This window comes from Rutilus rutilus (assembly GCF_951802725.1).
Source record: "Rutilus rutilus genome assembly, chromosome: 19".
Classification (NCBI taxonomy): domain Eukaryota; kingdom Metazoa; phylum Chordata; class Actinopteri; order Cypriniformes; family Leuciscidae; genus Rutilus; species Rutilus rutilus.
In genome coordinates this window covers 25,457,130-25,479,238 of record NC_140232.1, presented here as the reverse complement: position 1 = coordinate 25,479,238, position 22,109 = coordinate 25,457,130, and the positions used below count along the sequence as shown (strand labels likewise).

Sequence of the window (22,109 nt, the reverse complement as noted above, 5' to 3'; positions counted from 1 at the left end):
TTAGGTATTGCACTCTTGGCACCAGAGATGCTACAAGGTAATTATTATATTGTGAAATATATTTGAACCACATATTATGAAAAATTCTAAGACGACCACATTGTAGTGCATTATGGAAATGATGCTCTCTAACAAACACTACCATTCGAAAGCATGGGGTCGATACAAATTTTTTATTATTATTTTTTTTAAGAAATTAATTCAGCATTAAATTGTTCAGAAATGACAGACATCTATATTTTAAATAAAACAATTACATTTTCAATGAATGTTTTACTTTACAACTTTATATTTATAAGAGCATCCTAGTTTCCACAAAAATATTAAGCAGCACAACCATTATCAACATTGATAATAATAAGAAATGAGCACCAAATCAGCAAATTAGAATGATTTCTGAAGGATCATGTGACTCTGAAGACTGGAGTAATGATGCTGAAAATTCAGCTTTGCCATCACAGGAATAAATTATATTTCAAAATATATTATAATAGAAAATATTTATATAATAAATGCAGCCTTGGCAAGCATAAGACACTTTCTTCAAAAACATTCAAAATACCTACTGACCCCAAACTTTTGAACGGCAGTGTACCTGAATGTTCCTGCGTTTGTCTTCACAGGGATCCACACACTCTCGTAGAGCTCTCCGCCTTTTCTGCGATCAACCGCTTCCAGCCTTTTAATGTAGCCGTTTCCAGCAATGTTCTGCTGCTGATGGTATAAAGTGCTCATGGATTTTTGGTTTTAAAATCAAGTCAATACTGATGATATGAAAATTAGTTTTAACAGTTGAAGGCAATATATAACACTTACCCACCTCTATTCTTAGGATTTCCACTGTCACCTGACCACAAGTGAGGTGGTGGGGTATTTAGGGGGCCGATGGGACACTAACACACAATGTAAGTGTAAACATTTTTGTAACTACTGTAATAGCAAATTGGAGGTTAGAAACACTCAAAATTGACATTTCATGTTTATCAGTGCTTACGGTCTTGCGGGCGTTCCCATGCCGTACCCGCTTGGCTGATAAAGACGCTGCCCCAGCTGTCGAAGAAGAGGTTAGTCTGCAAAACTATTGTGTTGGCTGTAAAAACGTAGAAATGTACCATAGTCTCCAGCAATTTACCTTTTGAACTGTTTGAACTATGCAGATTTGTCAAAATCTCTTCATGCGCGGGCTGTCATTGGTGGGATGGTATCACAGTCACCCCCGAGGCCCCGCCCTTCCCTCTCTACAGGACATCGATTCGCAGATGGATCACCAGCTCCGCCTACAAGGCAGCAGTAACGGTTTCCAGCCCTGTCTGGGGATTATCTGTGGTGCGTGATGGATTTAACAGATGATCACTGTGCAACACAAACCGTCTTATTAAATGATCAGTGATAAGTCTTTTCTTTCCTTTGTCTCATCACTTATAGGACCCTATTATCATGGCAACCAAGGTGTGGCCTCCACCATCACACCATTCTGGGTAGTTCCCCCTCCTGAGGTAACTGTTCTTAAACATTTGCTAATAATTGTTTGCTAAACTAGTTGTTTACTCGATTACACTTATAAGGTGTCTGTGTTAGAGTGTAATTACACATTAAAGTACATGTGAAGAGTTCAGATGCAAAAGCCTCTAAGTGCCATCTGAAATTTTCTTCTAGAATGATCATTTTTATCAAGCTCGTATATTTAAGTTCAGTAATTTCACTTAAATGGCAATGAAAATGACCTATGAATTGTCATTTAAGTGAAATTACTGAACTTAAATATACGAGCTTGATAAAAATGATAATTCTAGAAGAAAATTTCAGATGGCACTTAGAGGCTTTTGCATCTGAACTCTTCATGTACTTACTAAAGGGTTAAGATTAGAGTGTGGTTTAGGGTTAGTTGCATGTAATTATACACCATTTATAGTAAGTACATGTAACGTAACAAGGACACTGTAAAGTGTTAGCGCTTAATCTAATTTTCCCCTTCCATTTAGCAACGACCCAATGATTACGGCATCCCAGTGGCAGTAGAGGTCACATACGTGCAAGACAACTTCCTCACTACAGACGTGCTCAATGAGATGGTATGATTACAACTAGCATGTTATATTTAAGCAACAACATCCATCTTGGGAAAACAGGAAATTTATTCCCTTCTACAGTTCAGTATGCCTCAGAAGTAATCTTTTTGAAGCGAATCACTCACTGGTTGTCTTTTCCTGCAGTTCTAGATAACACCTCACTCTAGATTAGATTAAACCAACGTCTAAACTACATCCTGTAGAAAGTCTTTTGATAAGCTAAGATCTATTCGTTTCTTATTTTTATGTCTTTCTTTGTAGATGCTGTTGGTGGAGTTTTATCGGTCTGCTCCTGACCTGGTGCAGTTCAGTCAGATGTGGAGTCCTAATACCTCAATACTCGACAAAATCAAGGTCAGCCATAATTTCTCTCCCTCCTACATACACTAAACAAACAAAGCACAATCAATTTCATCATTTAAAATGACATCATTAAGATTATTCTTAAAGGTGCCACTAGTGTCAGGATTGCAAATATAATTCAAACAGGTTTACTGAACACTCGCTCGGTCTTCCTTTACTCAAAATATAGATGCAAACTCACATTATTGGATGAGCCAATGTCGGACTGGTCGGGATGCTCAAACAGTTATGCTTTAAAAGCCCCACAAATCAGACTGGTATGATTTCAGTCAGACTAAAGTTTTTCATGAAACTTTACAAATAAATTATTGCTTTAATCTGACTGAAATAAAACTTTTAAAGTGCACGTACACAGACTTAATGTGTACACTTTTAAGAGAAATCCTATGAATGTTTTTAAAGTTGTCTTTGCATATTATGCTAGAATGGAAGGCTATTTTAACATCCAAAACATTACCTTTAAAGCAACACCAAAGATTATTTTGTACCTTAAAATAATGTTTCCAAAATCGGCACTTCTGCATTTGCGACCCTTTATCGCTATAACCACACTGTGCAAGTTTGCCAGATCGGGTAGCGGATCTGTAGTTCAAATGAAACATAAGAAACTACAAATTTGACTTGCTTTACGGCAGTGGTTCCCAATTCCAGTCCTCGTGACCCACTGCTCTGCACATTTTGTATGTCTCCCTTATTTGACACACCTGAACCAGATCATCAGCTCATTAGGTGAGACTCCATGAACTGAACTGAGTGTGTCAGATAAGAGAGACATACAAAATGTGCAGAGCAGTGGGTCACGAGGACTGGAATTGGGAACCACTGCTTTACGGCAAGCGTTACAATAGCAAAAAAAATAGCAAGCAATGTCATTATTTAGTTTTTCTTCATTTCTGTTGTCGCAATACATCATACTTTCATAAAATCAAGCAACATACACTACCTTGTCTGTGGACATCGTTATTTCCAAAGCCGGTGCTGGATAAACAAATAGCGTGCGTGTGACCGTAGGCTAATTTACGACGAATAATGGACAATTCCGCTTCCAACCTGTAGGGGGACCGTTGGTGTTGCTTTAAAACATTATCATTTGCATAATTCAGTGCCATTAACAATAATCTCACAGCAAAGAATAATTATATGTCTGACTAGCAATGTTTAAAGAAACGCTTTTCTCTTTCTCAGGCTTCTCTGTGTGGCCACGCACCCAAAGACCAGGCGTATGCACAGATCCTGGAGCACGTGTACAACCAACTGCGCAACGCTCAGTGACCAGAGCGGTTTATGTCTGTGCATTTGTGTTAAGCTGTAGAACTGTTGACCTGGGACCTCTTGCCCTGTGCATTACCGTCTGTGCACTGTTATACTGTATATGAAATGCCTTCATGGAGGATATATCATATATGCTTCCGTCCAAACTGTTGCCTTTAGGACTGTTAGGTCTGTATCACTGGCTGTGGTTTATGCGTTTCTGCCATATCTGTGCTGTGAAACTTGTCTTCCTGTGTGCTAGGAATGTCTGGTGGGTAGTTAGGAAAGAGAAAATGGGTAATTGAGTTCTTTCTCTTTCTTTTGACTAGTATTTATCTGTTTGTGTGGCTAGATTTGTGCCATGTTGACTACGCAATATGAGAACAATGCCTTTTACCTGCTGAATACCTTAAAATATACACTGGAACAAATGAAATGTGCCGATTCCATTTCCTTCTGACTTAACCTCGTAATATCATGTTTTTCTTACCGTATAATTAAAGAAACAGTTCATACTCATACAAGTGAAACAGATTGAGTACTTTTTCTTGAATTTATTTACTTAAAGACGAGTGGACACAATAAGATACAAATATTTAGAGTTCGGAATACTTAAGAATAACAATATAATGCAGTTAAATCTGAGACATACAAGGGGAGACTTTAAAACTAGAACATACATCAGCCTGCTATTAAGCTAACATGCAAAAATCATTAATAAAAAAGGTTGAATGGTTTTGTATGTATATAAAAAACAATATAATACTAAAAAGAGTAGAGCCAGAATGATTTATTTTCATAAAATCATTCTGGTACCCTCATTCCATTAGACAGAAATAACCCACTTGCTGTTTTCTTAAACTTGTAGTGTTGCAAAGGCACATTTGTACTCATGCTTGTACATCTGGTCACAGCTCATGCCAAATACTGAAACCAACAAGCCCTTCGTAAATAATGAAAGAGGACAGACATAGAAACTACATATTAGATCGACAATCATATTTAATATTTTGTTTGGTGTTCTAGATTGATTCATGCCATCGAAAAGGCACTAAAACCCTTTTTTCACATTGAAACGATCACCATAGCCTGTCTGATTCAGCACATCTACAATAGTCTGTTACGGTGAGCAAAACAAACCGTGGACAAAACATGTAAACAGACACTGGGAGGAAAAGGTCACAGAGGTGCTCTGTGCAGACAGGACATGGAGTCGGGGTGGAGGGACAGATGTTGGTATGTACAGAACCACCAAGATGGTGTGTAGGTCCATGCTTTTATGGAGTGCAGTATTTATTAAAAAAAAAAAAAAAAAAATTTCCTAAGACCTAGGGAACACGAGTAAAATAGATAAACTAGATCTGAAACCACTTTTAAAGCTATAATACTACTTTAAAAGTGATGGGTGAGAGCAAGAGATGTAGCACCATCCCTTCATTTCTGAAGATGAGAAGAAGTATTTGTTAATAAAGAAATTCTGTGTAAATTAAATTTAATATGGGGCTTATGAGCCAACATCCACCCTAAACACACCCAGATATACACACCTGAAATAATGGGACACTGCCAGCAGCATCAGTTGTATTGAATACCGTAAACTGACTTCAAAAGAGGAGAAAGAGAGAGGAAGACTCTATAATTCAGGCTGCCAGAAGAAGACATTCCCATTTAAATAACTATTTGGCTGTGTTTCCTTCAGAAAACAGTACGCAAATTGTTTATTTGCCGCCCTCTGGGTTAAAAGTTGTAAAAGGGGAAGCATAGTGTTTCATACTTTATAAACGGTTGTAGTGCAGTAAAACCCTCTCCACCTGACTAAACACATCCATTAAGTGTTTTAGCTCACCTTTATGATGAGATCCAAGGTGCAATTCAGCGTCTAATTTATTTGATCTTGTAAAAAATATACATGAAAAATATTAGATGACGAAAAGCTATGTTAAAATTACGGAGCATAGAAAAGGGCTAATTTCTCTCAACAGGTCTGTGGCTCAGGATTGCTGCACATTGGGACATTTCACACACAGCCCCAGTGCTAATGTGTCGTTACAGATACAAGGCGGTTTCTCCTTAATCTGAGGCAGGTCAATGTCGCAGCCTGACCAGCAGGGGGCGGTAAGGGGACCAGTCGAGTAAAAATGCAACTTTTCACAATCCAACAGTTGAGAATTTGTATGTAGATAAAGAATTTGTACGTAGGTAAGTAGATAAAGACTAGCCTGTCTTTTCTTTAAAGACATGAAAATTGTATCACAGGGATATCATGATCTGTATTCATTTCTTTTCAGTTAATGCAGCACAAACAGTACGAAACATTTTTAAAAGACTTGGACGATGAAGTGAGTTAGAGTGTCTGAAATTTTAGCTTAAGGACCAAGTTATACCATCCGTACGTCAGTCAACTGGTCAGTAAGTCAGTCAGTCCTGGAATGTGAAAGGTCGTCATTTCCCAAAGTTCCCTCCTTCAAAAATAAATCAATGTGTAAAAGTGCCAGAGTACAGGTACATTTGGATCAACGGCAACAATGTGGTGAGGATGAAGACCAAGATGATTTCAATTGGCTCCTTTCTCCCTACCTCACTTCCCTCCAGCTTTCTCCCTTTCACTTTTTTATTGCTCTTTCTCTCTCTCCCCCTCTTTTCCGTGACAGAGGTCACTTAGTGTGGCAGAGGAACGATCACCTCCACGTAGTTGAGAGGGAAGAATCCGGATTGGCCACGCAGCATGCCTTCATACCAGTTTTCATCGATCTGATTGGTCAGATTGATGATGTCACCCTCGTTGAAGCCCAACTCGCCTTCGTTCTCCGGATCAAAGTCATAGAGCGCTTTACAGCACGGCTGCTCCGCTGCTGAGAGGACAGATGGAGAGATTTAATGACAATGGGATATTAAGGAGGGATTTGGGGAATGAGGGATATTAGTTTACGGCAGTAATCTGACATTCTAGACAAAAACATAAGACAAAGTATAGAGTCCTAAAGAAATTATTTACTCGGAAATGTCTCATTCAGGTTGTGTATAAACACTCAAAAATATTTTAAGGGAATTTACATGATTTTAAAAAGTCATATTTTTAATTTCTATTTTGAAAAACTAAAAAAACTAAATAAATATATAAACTTAAAATTTTTATGAAAAGCATTAAAGAACAAATAAAATGTTAAAACACTAAACATTTTAAACACTTTCATACTTTATAGAAGGATTTGTTTCGGTAATTGAAATAAAGATGAAATAAAATAAAATAAAATATAAATATTAGATTAATGAAAACTTTAAACAGTTTTTGTACCAACAGTTAGCCTTGGCAAGTTGAAGTTGAAGTAATACATTTAATAAAACTAATAAAGATAAAAGCACATAACATTATTAAAACAAACTAAAATTTGTATAAATACTGACCAGCAAAATAAATACTACTAAAGTAACACTGCTTCAGTAAATTAATAAGTTTTTCAGTTTCCTGCCAAAGAAACATTTCCCAGTCCAGTCTGTCAAACCAAAGTCAAGCCCTCAGTGAGCAGTGCCGATATATGTGTTAGTTTAACACACAGTTTTAATCCCACTACAACCGTCTGGGTTAGGACAAGATGCTCTGTGTTAGTGAGGGGTCGGGTGGCAAAGCCTGGGTCTGTGGTCATGTGACAGGAGACCTCCAGTTTCAGTCTGTAGCAGGGGCTCACTCTGTTAGGTGGAGCAGCACTCTGTGCTTGAGGCCAACATACATGCGCACACTTTACACACACACACAAACACAGAGAAACTTGTACAGTCTTCTCTTACACACATACACACCTCTTTCCTGTCAAGCACACATCCCCATACAAGACACTATGTAACCTGAAGTTTGCTGTATGTCAGTGCAATAAACTATCAACTAACGGAGAGCTGAACTTTGCGTGTTTCAGACAAATACTTCCCTTCATAAAATCATATTTTCACAGCTATGGGAAAAAATCGACTGTAGATGTAAATAATCTACGCAAGTAAATTAGAGGAACTTATTATCATCGCCGATAGTGGTAGTACAGAAGAAATATTTGTTATAGTATATTTGCATTCCACTTGCTGTTGTAATGTGCGCCTTTTTGTAGTTGTGCCACGTCTTAACTATTAAAACCTTTTAACTTCCTCCAAACGTTCCTATTCTGTTCAGATAACGGAAATCTAACTGTGAAAAAAAATTACATTCTCTTTTGATTCTTATTAATTAGAAGACTCGTTAGAAAATGTGCAGTTTTGCTCATTTCTCCTTCCTCATTTTTTTTCTCCACCACAAACACACGAACACATACACTTTCCCATGCAAACATACAGAATCACACACTCTCTGACTCACGCAATCTGGGTTTCCATGTGGATATTCTGCCAAACTGGTGGAATGGCGCTGATGACGCAATGGGAAGAGAACACAGAACAGGGTCACTGGCTGACGAAGAGAGCAGCTGACAGCTGTCCATTTGGTCTGTCTATCCCGACACACGCACAGGCGGTCTCATCACACCCTGCCACGGGGCAGCAACCGCACAAAGCACAATGTGCCTTTCTCTCACTAGTCCAAAGCATTTCCTCAATGTAATGAAGATCATCTATCCTCACTCAAGAATAGCTCAATTCCTCACGTTATTCTGGCTACATAATAGGGCAAATGGGCATTTTATGACTTTGTAAAGCAGGTCAAATGTCTGGTCTTACCTGTATTGCGCATGGGTGGAGCAGATGTTTGGGTGAAGCCACCGTTCGACTGTTCGCTGGGGTCTCCAAAGTCAATTACAGGCTTGGGCTTGGGCATATACTCTTTACGAGGACGTGACTGAGCATCTTTCATCCTGGGCGGTTAAACAGGAGTCATTTATTGCCTCTTTTGACAGAATCAAGAACAAACAGACATGCTGTGAAAGGAGGACACATGCTCACATACACACCTGTCTCTGAGTTTGTCAGAAAGTTCGTCCAGGATTTGAACAGCCTGTCTGTGGTACTGCAGCTGAGACTCAACCAGTGATGACAGCTGGCTCACCTGCTCAATCTGCACAGGAGCACACATACATAATAATATAAAAAGATATATTTATTTGTCACTTATGCACATCCACGCTTATGGTCACACTGGGCAACCACAACAACCTTCATTAAAAAATAGTCACAAATAGTTAATGAGTAATTCCTGAGGCCTTGAGTTCACACGGGTCTCACTAGACTGCTGAATTTAGACTGGGAGCTCTGCTAGCAGTTCACACTAAACGTTTACTATCATTTAAAACTGTACCATACAACATCTTAAGTGTATTACTTTACATCTAGAGCCTGATGAGTTTAATATAGTCTTTCCATAGACTCCACTAGCAAATGTTTATTCCCTTATAACGTTATTGTAATATCGAACCAACAGATGGCGCTCTGACATCTTCATAAAACATTAGATAAAAGCTGCAGCCAAGAAGCAAGAGGATTTTTATTTTTTAGGCAGTTTTATTGGATTACCTGTCTTGACCCCACCCCACTGATGGGCTGGAGTCAAAAAAGGAAAGGAAATTTTCATCTTCGATACTGCTAATTCTAAAGTGTCAGTCTTTGGCAAAATTACTTAAGAGAGACAGTTGAGTTGGTATAAAATCAGTAAGGCAAGGTGTTACAGAAAAACACTGAATTATTCAGTGCTGCTAATAGGATTAGAACAATCCCCAAGACACCCAAAAGCACAAAAACACACTGAATGAAGCATCAAGCTGTCAGATGGTAAATCCTTACATCAGTTTCCAGAAGGTTGTACATGCTGATCTCAGCCACCTCCTTAGATTCATGAAACTTCTCCAGCGCCTGCCTGACCTCTTCATCTGGAATTTTACCTTGACGTTTCTTCTTGTAGTCAAAATCTAGCCTGCGTCCTTCAAGTTTTTTCAAATGGTGCTGAGAAAGAGGGAAACACTTTCAATATAACTGGTGTGGAACCAGACCACATTAAAACATAGAAAAGGAAATTAACTCTAAATACAAAATCTATTCTTCAAGAAATCAATTCAATTCATATCACTTCATAAATACAATTAATGTGCAGATCTTTATTTCTTGTAAATAGTCTAGCACATTATCTGATAAATCAGAATTTTTTTGGCCAAAATTGTACTTTTAGGGGTACAACAGCTTGTCACTGGGGCAAGGACAATGTTGTACCTTATCTACCACTAAAAGGTGCATATTATTACCTTAGTATATACACTTAAGGTACAACTATGATCCTTTCAGGGGTACTGCTCCACTTTTTAGGGGTACTGGTAACATTTTTGCAAATTTCTTTCTGAGAGTATGGGTGTCACACAAAAACATTTTCAGTTATATACTGTAAGTATCTCTATATGCGTGAGAAAGAGAGTGAAAGCAAACCTGTATCTCTCTTAGGTCCTTGTCACACAGGCCTTGTAAAGGGTCGATAAAATTCTGTTTAACATCAATATCCAAAGAATCCTTCACCTCTGCTAGCCTCTTCATACTTTCACCAACATCAAATAAAGCACCACCTACAGACACAAATGTGGTTGTTTTGTGCATTTGGTTAGCTGGAGAACAGCAAATGAAATCTGTGAAGGTTTAAAAGCTGCACTCATTTTGTAAACCCACCAAAGTTTGTTTCCTCTCCGAGTTCTCTGCCATACTTTGCCATGCATTCTCCCAGCAGCCCCTCGGCCTGTGGATAACCTGGGCTCTTCACCTGCCCTCTGATCTTAGACATAGTGTTTAACATAGATAGCTTTGCACGGGACGCTGTGTGAGACAGAAAGGCAAGAACAGTGGCAACAACAGAGAAAGAGAAATAGAAATGGAAAAGACACAGAGAAACATTTTACAATAACGATCAATTGTGTGCATGTTTTGTCAGAAAAAACAAACTTACAAACTTTAGACAGCAAGCTCAATAAAAGCTCCAGGGATGTCTTTGGTCTTACCTGGATTGGGCTGCAGGTACTCTGATGTCTTAGAGATGACTTCTACCACAGCTTTATTTGTCACATCTACTTTCTACAGAAACACAGAGGGGAGGTCAATGCACAGAGAGCACGTATACATGCACCACTACAAGCAAAACACAATAACCAACACAGAATAAAAAGACAAAATGGCTTTTTTATAACATGTAACAAATTAAGAACAGAGTCTAATTAATCAACGTCTAAAACTAAAATCAAATTACACGACACTCTGGAATGTTTCAGATTCTTGATTCTGATCGCAGCATTCCGTGGTCAAAAGTTTTTGTATAACAATGCTAAACTATAGCTATATTTGAAAGTTATCTAAGGCAATCAATCTCCTTGACTGTGCTACGTAAATGGCTTTTGTAGCACTTAAGTCTCTTCTCACATAATAAGGCCATTTCAACAAATCAATATTTCAAGTTCAAGTTTCAAGTAATATAGAGCTGGTCATTATTTCAAAATAAACCCCTTGAGGATGATACGTGTCATCAGGCTTATTTTGCAATGCTGACCAGCAGACTGTACTTTATGCCTTATTGCCTTCCTAATCAAGGGAGTATCTATCGAATTTCCCTACATAAGATCTATCAGACTACTGTTCTTCAAGTCATCTTTATTTGTGTGTATTCTATTAAATCATCTACTAAAACATGTAATTACAGAGGAACTGAATGAAGAGGCATCTGTCAAATCTGTGAAGACAGAGTTTAGCGTTAGAACAAAGTTAAATGTATATCATTGAGCAATATTTTAAGGAGACCTCTGATGGCATCATTCATGTTTAAAGGATTGGATTATTAAAATAAGATTTTAGCCAAAGACACTTATAGTGAATAAATATGTCAGATAATTACAAAAACATAGGCTACAATCATGGATCACTGCAGCCACACCACTTTCACTTTGAAAATAAAAGAAACTTTCCACAAAAACACAGGTAGTGTAGAAAATCTCATTGATGGATGTGTGGGACAGAGGTCAAGCCTTTGAATCACTTTATGTGTTTAAATCTATGTTTTTAGAAAGACTATTGGCAGCGGTGTGGGTAAATTCTCTCCACTTACTCTCTCCAGGTCCTTGAACTCCTCGTCCAGCTTAGTTCCCTCAGCACCACCAACCTTCTCACTCACCATCTGACACAAACAGAGAGAGAAGCCCTTTTAAACCAGTATGACTATATAAAGGTTAGAACTGAATGATTCTGGATAAACTGAGAATACATTTTCTTTCCACGATTTTGAACAGACAACTAAAAAACATACCATGGAATTTTACTAGAGGTTCTGACAAAATGTTAATTGCTGCAGTCTATTTAAAATGTTTAATCACATTTTTTTTTTATCAGTTTGAATGAATGATTCAATGACTCATTTATAAATACTTCACTTGTTTCATTACGTGATGAATCAGCGTTTTTAAACATTGATGCAAAAAATACTTTTCAAGTTAAATAAAATAATGTATTTTTTATCATCAGAGTTTTTGTCATAGTGTCTAAACTGTTTGCATGAAGCATTGTAAAGTCATATTTTAATCAGTGTTTTCTTAGCTTCTAACAGGCATAGCTAGCATGTGTCAAAGCTATTGTGTTAAGCTAGCAGAGCAAGTTTTATCATGGCTTTCACTGTAAGGAGTAGGGAAAGTTGCGTTCTGAACATGACGTTCTGACAAAATCTGCAGGACAGTGGCCCTCCAGGAGCAGGATTGGACACGCCTGCACTAGATGTTTTGCCAGATGTTTAAAAAACATGTTTCAGATTATTTATAAGCCTTTTTAACTAGTGAGGACCAGTAAAATGTCCTCATTAGTCAGTTGTCATAATATTTCACTACATAAGTGAGGACATTTGACCCTCACAAGTATAGCAACCAACAGAAGTTATCTGAGACAGCAAAGAGTAGCCAGTTAAGAAATGAGGTTTCTTTACAAAGATAAATTAAGAAATTAGGTTTACTTAATTATTCAGTAAAACGATTAATTAGCCCATGATTTACTCACCCTGAAGCCATCCTAGGTGTATTTGACATTCTTCTTTCAGACGAATGAAATCGGAGTTATATTAAAAAATGTCCTGGCTCTTTCAAGCTTTATAATGGGAGTGAATGGGTATATTTTTTTGGAAGTTCATCAAAGCTCATCCATCCATGATAAAAGTGCTCCACACGGCTCTGGCGGGTTAATAAAGGCCTTCTGAAGTGAAGCGATGTGTTCGTGTAAGAAAAATATCCATAGGCTATTTAAAACTTTATCAACTAAAATCCGTACGCATCGGTTTACGGCGAAAGACTAACCCTTGAACTTGATGCACAACGTATAACGAACGCGGTTGCCCAGCCCTGTTTGTTTGAACCGCGAGAGGCATCAAAAGCCCTATTCGGACAGGACTAGTTTAACATGGAGAGGTGGTGTAAAGTAGTAATTACCAGAGCTTCTTGGTGATTTTAGTCCCGTCCGAATGTGCCATATCTCAGTAATCATTACGGACAATGTCAGTAAAGATTACGGCGACTTTTACCTTCAGTAAAAAGGTCCGGAAAAACTACCTCAGGTAATACTAATCCCGTGCGAATAGACCCGCTGTAAATATGTACGTAAATATTTCGTCATTTCCTGTTTAAAAGTAGTTTTCCACGTTTTTTCAAGAATGGAGACGCTTGAAAAAGCATTTAGTTGCGTTCTAGACGCTGGGACGAGTCTGTGGCAAAACTCAAGTGTTTAACACACCATTCAGATCAGAAAGAAGATCGAAAGCAATTGTTAGAGGCACGAAACATCTTTTAGTGTTAGGTAAGTGCCTATTACCAACACAATCCACAAAACACATCGTTCGACCGGACATAACTGTTTTATATATATAAATATAGGTTGTTTGCGCACGTGATATCAGGAAGCAACACACATGACGACACAACAGGAGGGTGACGGCGATACGCAAATCGAGTTACTCCTCCCACTTCTGCTAGTTTTACAGAGATGAGATATCTTATCCCATGCGAATTGGCCATTAATATTACAGACGCCCTGTGGTAAAATTACATTACTCCATCTACCCTTGGAAAGTTAATCCCGTCCGAATAGGGCGTAAGCTTACGCTACTCCTACGTCATACATCGTCAAGTGCTACTCTTTTAAGTCGACTTGCGTACAGCCGTCTGCCAGAATCTAGTTATTTAAGTCGATAAAGTTTTAAATATGGATATTTTTCTTACATAAACGCATCACTTCACTTCAGAAGGCCTTTATTAACCCGCCAGAGCCATGTGGAGCACTTTTATCATGGATGGAAGCGCTTTGATGGACTTCCGAAAAAATAAACCCAATCACTCCCATTATACAGCTTGGAAGAGACAGGACATTTTTTTAATATAACTCCGATTGTATTCGTCTTAAAGAATAATGTCATATGCACCTAGGATGGCTTCAGGGTGAGTAAACCATGGCCTAATTTTCATTTATGGTGAACTATCCCTTTAATGTATTGAAATTTTGCCCAACCAATACAAACAGTCTCTGAGAAACTGAAGGAAATGCAAATATGTGTCTCCACTCTCCCCTACTTCTGTGATCATTTAAATAGTTTTGACATGGAAATGATGACACTGTGTGGCTAAAAATACTATTTGTGAAACTGTTTCATACCTAGATAGCCTAACAGCTTTCTCTGGGTCAGTGGCAGCGCAAACACAGATTTGAATGTTACGGTGTGATTTTGTCACAGCTTTAATAGACGTGGCCGAATCGTTGTTGTTTAGGAATGAGATGTGGATGTGTGGGTGTTGAATCGAGATTGCGACCTTTTAATGATTAATCGTGCAGCTCTAAATAAAATGACTGTAAAATATGACATTTACAAAATGTAACTGGAAAAGCTTGTATTGATCACACCACAAAATCATACCAAGACACAAAACACACGGAGACCAGTTAAATACAATTCATCAACAATTCGTGTACACTTTCCCTCCACCTCTGTATTCCTCACAATGTATAAACTGCAGAAAATGGCTAACTTTTACAAGGAACTCATTTTAGCACTGCACACATGTAAATCCAATTAGCCCTCCCTGCAACTCATTTCTCTTGCGCTCACTTGGGAGGGATCATTTTTCCCCCTGTACTTCCATAGCTTTCATTCTTAATACTTTAAGTAGCTCCATATTTATTATCCAATTTATTCTCAGAAAATCATTATGAATATTATACAGCATATAATGCATTCCTTGCCAACACCAGTGGTATTAAAAACAAAACAGCTCTGTGTGAACCTGTGTCTGCCACAACAGTTGTTATTCTCAGGACTTTGGTAACACATGCTCATCCACTCACTCTTTATATCCTGAACATGCAACAAAGAACCAGAGACAGTGATCGCGCAACTGTTGAAACACGGCCACATGTTAAATTTCAGTCCTCACTAACATATGTTGTTTGTTTTATAGCTTTTCTTCACCCTAATTGGAGGAAGCATATATTTCAACATGGAAAGCGCTGGATGTTTGTCATATTACATCATTATGAACATTAAATCACAAACACATGTCATTTTATGGATGTAACTTGCCATGCTTAGAAGTTCAGTGTGCTATTTCTATGGCTGTATTAAAGATTATTTATCCATAACAACCTGTTTCCTTGAGTTTTTCTCTTACTCTATACTGTAAGCATTTTCTACGATCTAAACATGCGTGTCTAGTTTGTGAACAACACACTTCAAATGGTCTTTTAAGTCCAATCAAAGTTTAAAAATACTTTTTCATAAAATCATTAAAAATACACTATGGGAGGTTCTTGCAACATCTGCTGTATAAATTACAGCAGATATCTCTTTAAGACAACCCTTGCTGGCAGTAGAGGTTAAAAAAAAAAGTCTATTGAATTAACAACAGCTGTAGCCTAATTTAAATGTAATAATCACAATTATATGCAAAATATTAGCTGACCAAAGCCACCAAATTAAGATAATTCAAAGACATGCCATTATTGTTGCAGACAAAAGCATTGAATATAAAACACAGGGCCTTTAGAAGTTAATAAATTGTTGCTTTCACATCAATTAACGTAAGCCTATTAAGCCTGCAATATTTTTTAATTGTTAGTGTAATGTACATATGCAGATTGGTGTCTTATAAAAAAATCCCAATAAATTAATGTGTTAAAGGATTAGTTCACTCCAGAATTAAAATGTCCTGATAATTTACTCACTCCCATGTCATCCAAGATGTTCATGTCTTTCTTTCTTTCTTCAGTCGAAAAGAAATTAAGGTTTTTGAGGAAAGCATTCCAGGATTTTTCTCCATAGTGGACTTCAACAGGGACCAACGGGTTGAAGGTCCAAATTGCAGTTTCAATGCAGCTTCAAATGGCTCTACACGATCCCAGCCGAGAAATAAGGGTCTTATCTAGCAAACCGATCGGCCATTTTCTATAAAAAATAAATAAATAAAAACGTCGTGGACTGGCATCACAGAGCTAATGCAAGACGAGCATTTGTGGTTAAAAAGTATTTACCGGTACATAGCCCTCTGAAGCTGCATTGAATCTGCAATTTGGGTCTTCAAGCCGTTGGTCCCCGATGACGTCTACTATACGGAGAAACATCCTGGAATGTTTCCCTCAAAAACCTTAATTTCTTGTTCACCCAATGAACATCTTGGATGACATGGGGGTAGGGATGTGACGGTGAGGATATTTTCCCACCGGTTAATCGACGTGTGACGACAATACCGGTATCACCGGCAGGGGCTTTTTAATGACTAATTTAAAAGCGAAACTAAAATGCGCACGTCCGCACGGGCATTCATAATGGTGTTGTTCAGAGCAAACGTTGTCAATTAATTCCAATAGAAATGAACTGAAAACGCACGCTTTGTTCTGCTTGCTCTGCGCCCGTGGACATTTCTCAACAATTGGACAACAATTCAAATTGACGGTGGGGGGCAGTGCCGCGGTGGGAAAGCGATGGAACCGGTGTTGCTTCTGTACACCGGTAACACTGCCAACACCGACTATCGTAGCAAGCCTACATGGTGGTGAGTAAATTATCAGGAATTGTTCATTCTGGATTGAACTTATCCTTTAACACCACCACTACCATGCACAAGAGCAATCATGAACAACTTGATAGAATTGAATCAGGATGAATAGCAGAGTTATTTTAAGCCAAAGACACCAGCACAAGAACACTCCATTACAACTGTAGCTGTGTTTGACATGGAGGTGTCTGCTTGCAGTGACCTTTTCACTCTATATCCTCCAAGGATGTTTGCATATTTGTGCAATTCAGTTTGTTTGGCAAACCAGGCAGGAACAAAGGAAACTAATAAATAATTAACCAGTGTTTTGTGGCATGTCAATGGGTGCGTCCAAATGTCTCCAATATGTTGAGATGGTGAGAGACACTGGATAGAGTTAACGCCATAAACTAGGTGGAAAACATGATACGGCTAAGATTAAAGCAACAGATAAAGACTGACATGTTCAAGTTCCCATCAATATAACATTTAGGCTAAATGAAGGCAATATTATCAGTTACCACCTTTCTATTTAAAAACAGAAGATGTTCTGTAATGATCTAAGATCGGACACTCCCGCATTGAAACTGTACAGCTCAGTCCACTGGCGACATGATTATGTATATTTACGACTGAAAGAGGCTTTATCAGCAGGTAAAAAGATAATACATAGGCTCAGCTCTCTCACACACTGATGATAAAGAATGCAAACAACAGCTAACTTTGACACAAATACGCACACACAAACAGCCGGCCACATTGCAGGCCCAGACTGAAACCAAGTCCACACTCCATAGATAATGCTGTGCTTGTGAGTCTAATGAAGAGAAGAATGCATGACTGTGAGTCAACTTCTACAGAAACAACGCAGGAATTTCAGAACAATCCCTCTTGCACAATCCTCACACAACAAAACAAATGTTAAGTAAATGTGTTACTAGGTAGACACCTGCTTGGATGGATCTGCTTTTTTTTGTTAAAAAATTACTTTCTCCTATCCCATCTTACTATGCCCAGAAAACTGAAGGCATAATTACTCACAGAAGTGTAAACGATGTGTCTCAATTAAAACATTGCTGTTTGTAGTAGCATCTCAACAAGCCTGACACAGCAACACTGGCGTAACCAATGGCATCTGTTTTTCCGACCACGGGAAGTATTCAGGAAACCTGTATGAAAACATTTCTAGTTTATTTTTACTGCAGTGGTGCAGAAATTACCAACTTTATGGCTGGCATCATCCAGAAAATGCATGTTCTATTGCAGCGATCTCACAGGTTGTTGGAGAGGAGGGATTATTGCCCCGCCCTTGCGGTGCACATCATACAATTCGAATCGAAAACAGATACTCTCTGATTATTAGGGGTGCAACGGTTCGCAGTAAGTGAATGAAACAGTCGAGGCATGTGCATCAGTATCAGTGTGTACTGGATCCGTGCATTATATCTTAAAGTGACAGCGTCCTAATATTCCTGCTGTCTGTGGTTTTAATGTTAATCAAACAACAAAATACAAAGAAAACCCTCCCTGCTCTAGACTGAATAGCTTTTGAACTTTAATAAGAATTCGTCTTTAATTTATACAGTCAAATATGCAATGTTATTTTACAACTTCTGTACCTGAAACTAATGTTAGACCTACCTAAAACACCTGAAAAGCACTGTTAGCCGGTCTATTATAGTATCTTTGCTCTATTGTATTTATTCGTGCTGTTGCTTGTAGTTCGATTATTTGTTATTATTTTCTTAATTTTTATTTGACAGTAGTCCTTTTTCCCCTGAACATAGCACATACAGAATCGTACCGAAACCGTGACCCTAAAACCGTGATACAAATCCGTGAGTAATTTGAACCGTTACACCCCTACTGATCATGTAATCCAAATGAAAGGTGCATTTCTTTCTATAAGGCGCGAGCGCGTTCATTACACTAGAGATGACAAGGCAGCAATTTCAACTTCATCTTTGTAGTCAACACTGACTCAGAAAACACGAGTTTATTAATAAACAATTAAAATGTCTCGTTATTTTTTTCCCGACACATTCATAATCATTAGGCTACTTTTGCCAGTGCTTTGCGGCAAGCTTTATGTGAGCGCTTGAGGTAAGTAGCTCAAACAGTTCGACGGACAGCACACCTAGAGGAAGGCTGGACTGAGGGTGCGACTGGTATTAAGAGTTTGTCTTTTGGCAGGGTGTCCGGCTTATGTCAAGTATTGATTACTGTGGAATGGTGGCATGAGTTCTCTGCAGCACTGCAGTCCAATAAAAAGAGCCAAGAAGAGCAGGCGAGAGCTCTCCAACCCCCCTTAAGTGTTGCATGATTCATACTCTTCTCCGGCCCAAACACTGGCCATTTTCCTCTGCCCTGCTGCACTCTTCCACTCATGTAGATCCCCCATTGGGGATCTGAACATGTTCCTGACAGGAAATTGGGCAACTGTTTGTCCCTTCCTGCTGAGATCACCGAACAGTGACAGACATACGCTGCTTCCCCTAGATCTGTGACCATGTGACCTAAGGAAAACACAACCACTGGCAAAGAGAAACTAATAAATTAATTAACAAAAAAAAAAAGAGTTAAACAAGTCTTGAGTTAATTACACCATGAACCACAGACAAAGGACCTCCTCACAACACCGCCAGAAGAGCAGCCAAAATCAGGGAGAGGTTTTCCTGACAACACATTTGATTGTCTTCACAGGGTCAAAGTGAGAATTTTGGCACATTTAAAGCCAACACACTGCCTGCTGCGAGCCCACGCTCAGGTTCTGTTTCATTTTGCCATTCCCAACATAATAACACAATGTCTAGTCAAACTAGACAGACAAGCTTTATTAAAGCTTTTCTGGCCAGTTATATTGAAACTAAATTTTCTCCAAAGATTTGCTGAAACTGAGTTTTTGCTGTTATGCAGTTCACTTTCATGCTCCCATTATATGTATTAATATATCTGTCTGCTAATTGTCTTGTCATCGTGTAAATAATAAATAATAATTAGCTGAAGTACCCAAGCTTGAACAAAACATATTTCTGAAACCTTGCAAAACACTTTTATAGAAATAATTTCAATGCATATTCAAATATGCAATATATTTTATATGCATATTACATTTTAAAAGAACTTAAAAGATACTAATGACCCAAAATGGTGCTTGTTCAATCACATGCAGGTTAATTTAACCCACTGACAAGTTACATGTCTGACTATTTGCCCATTTGTAAAATGAAAGCCAGTGTGACAGTGTCAAATTTTCCAATTACATACTGCCAGCATAAAGTTTGAACCATAGAAACAAGAGAGCTACAAACACAACATCCATAGAAGACGTGATTGTCCAACAGATGCTAATAAAGGGAACAGCGGTAATCTTTGGTAAGCCAGATGCTGCAGTATATTTTTGCCGTATTTCTACGTAGAATTAGCATATACATGTACATATTTTAAATAACCCGGTTTCATGAGTAGATCATAAGCATATGCTCAGTGCAAAATCGTTCATTTAACAACAGTAAACGTGGCAAATGGACTGATAATATAGTAAGGACGGGGGCGTTGTATTGCAATACCAAGCTAAGAAAACAGACACTCTTTTGCATATTTTAACACATTGCAACCTCTAATCAGGTCTGATAGCGTCCATAAAGTGACACTGACTATTTATGAAAGCTGTCAAAAATATTAAATATGGCAATGACTGTAAGTTAGGACAAGACCGACCATTAAAACACAAAGCAAGCAGTTTATAACTCTACAAAGGTATGACATTTAACAATAGCACGATTTATATTTGTAAATAATTAGAAACAGTTAATTACAACAAGGAGAAAAACACACAATACACTTTTAAAATGCAGAATAGCGGGCAGAGATGCCGCATTTTCCGCTAGCCCTTACTGGAAGTTTAGCGCAGCGTTAGCATGCTAAGCTATCTGGCACAACACTGCGGTCCAATGGAAGAAAACAACAGAAAAAAAGTAACTCGCAAACCTGGCTGGCTTTGTAAAACTGCTTCTTTAAGCCCGCCACGGACATCTTCAAGGCGTAATCCCCTTTTCTCGACGAAAAAAAGACTTGTAAAGTAGGTTTTATACTGACACAACAGTGTGATAAAAGTCAACGGTCGGTGAGTGAAATATAAAACTCAAGTCCTCAGATAAACGATAAACGACACCCACTCCAAAAAAAAACAAAAAAAACTCCAGGTGGCTGTTGGGAAAGTTTTTTTTATCAAGTTATGATATTAAATGTTCTTCTGGTGGCTTTCTACTAAAATGTGACTTTAATACGGCTAATAGTCCATCCACCGCATTTGTAAGTCTTGAGAAACTAGCGGTTTCCTGCGCAACGCAAGCACATTCCTAACGCGAGCGGAGAAGGGACTGGAAAAGGGACCGAAGCGCCTTCTACCGCTCACGACATGTACTGTACCCACAACTCCAGTGCTTCTATTGACCAGATGATGGAGCCAGGTGTCTATTGTAGTAGAGTTCTACAAAAAGGCTGATAGTTTATTATTAAATACTATGCTGAAATGATTTTTAATGTTTTTTAAAACTCTCTTATGGGTTTCAATCTCTTCCAATGGTTTAAAATAACCATTTTCTATTTGAATATATTTAAAAAATGTTATTTATTCCTGTGATGCAAAGCTGAATAAATCAATACTTTTATTCAGCAAGGAAAGGATGCAATAAATTGATCAAAAGATTCTATTTCAAATAATCCTGAAACAAATAGTACACAACTGTTTTCAACATTGATAATAATAATGAATGTTTTTTGAGTATCAAATCAGCATATTAGAATTATTTCTGAAGGATCATGTGACATTAAACACTGGAGTAATGATGCTGAAAATTCAGCTTTGCACCACAGAAAAAAACAAAAAAAACATTTTAAAATATATTCAATTAGAAAATATTAGTTTTTTTTAATCAAATAAATGCAGTCTTGATGAGCATAAGATTTTAAAAAACATAAAGAATCGTACAGATCCCAAACTTTTGAATGGCAGTGTGTGTATATATATATATATATTATATATATATATATATATATATACACTTAAGTAAAAGTACAGAAGTACTCGTTTTTAAAAGTACTTAAGTATCAAAAAGTAAATGTCAATGCATTGTTTTATTATTGTTGCATTGTTTTATGGAATACTTACAGTACCTTATGCATCAGGAATCTATGCCTGCGTACCTACCCTCATATCAATATAAAATATATTTCTAGAACACAGTTCCAGTAGTGGGATTGAATGTGAGATTGAATAAGTGCACTCAAAATGGTTTCGGACACCCAAATGGCTGTTCCCTCAAAGAGTGCCCTATGTAAAGTTTTTTGGCTTTTAGTATGAATATGTTAGCCTTACTGTTATCTATAAGCTAGTGTGCTCCAAAACAATGACAAAATTCACATTTAGAAGACC

The 22,109-nt window shown here is 37.9% G+C and overlaps 2 protein-coding genes across 4 annotated transcripts in view; one reads left to right on the top strand and one right to left on the bottom strand.

The window, feature by feature from the left end:
- Positions 1-4,210, top strand: part of mpnd (MPN domain containing) — a 6,128-nt gene extending 1,918 nt beyond the window's left edge. The window contains exons 5-13 of the mRNA XM_084388921.1: positions 1-37; positions 624-720; positions 833-905; positions 988-1,064; positions 1,158-1,326; positions 1,426-1,496; positions 1,983-2,072; positions 2,331-2,423; positions 3,618-4,210. The exon at positions 1-37 is cut by the window's left edge and continues 42 nt beyond it. Of these exons, the coding sequence (XP_084245047.1) occupies positions 1-37; positions 624-720; positions 833-905; positions 988-1,064; positions 1,158-1,326; positions 1,426-1,496; positions 1,983-2,072; positions 2,331-2,423; positions 3,618-3,704 (794 nt within the window). The 3' untranslated portion in view covers positions 3,705-4,210. The remainder of the gene's footprint in view (positions 38-623; positions 721-832; positions 906-987; positions 1,065-1,157; positions 1,327-1,425; positions 1,497-1,982; positions 2,073-2,330; positions 2,424-3,617) is intronic.
- Positions 4,211-4,222: 12 nt separating this feature from the next.
- On the bottom strand, positions 4,223-21,096 carry sh3gl1b (SH3-domain GRB2-like 1b). Of its 3 annotated transcripts, XM_084388926.1 has the most exons (10): positions 20,663-21,003; positions 11,725-11,793; positions 10,631-10,703; positions 10,305-10,448; positions 10,071-10,204; positions 9,438-9,596; positions 8,612-8,715; positions 8,382-8,515; positions 8,026-8,073; positions 4,223-6,532 (listed from the first exon to the last, which is right to left on the bottom strand). In XM_084388926.1, the coding sequence occupies exons 1-10, from the start codon at positions 20,705-20,707 to the stop codon at positions 6,342-6,344; spliced, it is 1,101 nt and encodes a 366-aa protein (XP_084245052.1). In that variant the 5' UTR covers positions 20,708-21,003; the 3' UTR covers positions 4,223-6,341. The 3 variants fall into 3 exon arrangements, with proteins under 3 accessions (XP_084245052.1, XP_084245053.1, XP_084245054.1); XM_084388927.1 differs by lacking the exon at positions 8,026-8,073 and having other exon boundaries at positions 4,223-6,535; positions 20,663-21,096; XM_084388928.1 differs by lacking the exon at positions 8,026-8,073 and having other exon boundaries at positions 20,663-20,859.
- Positions 21,097-22,109: the final 1,013 nt, after the last annotated feature.

Coding starts and splice junctions, on each gene's coding strand:
- sh3gl1b (XM_084388926.1), bottom strand. CDS start 20,707: ATGTCCGTGGCGGGCTTAAAGAAGCAGTTTTACAAAGCCAGCCAG. Junction 10,704..11,724: donor AGTTCAAGGACCTGGAGAGA/GTAAGTGGAGAG, acceptor GTGTTTCTGTAG/AAAGTAGATGTGACAAATAA. Junction 8,074..8,381: donor TCCACCCATGCGCAATACAG/GTAAGACCAGAC, acceptor TTGCGTCATCAG/CGCCATTCCACCAGTTTGGC.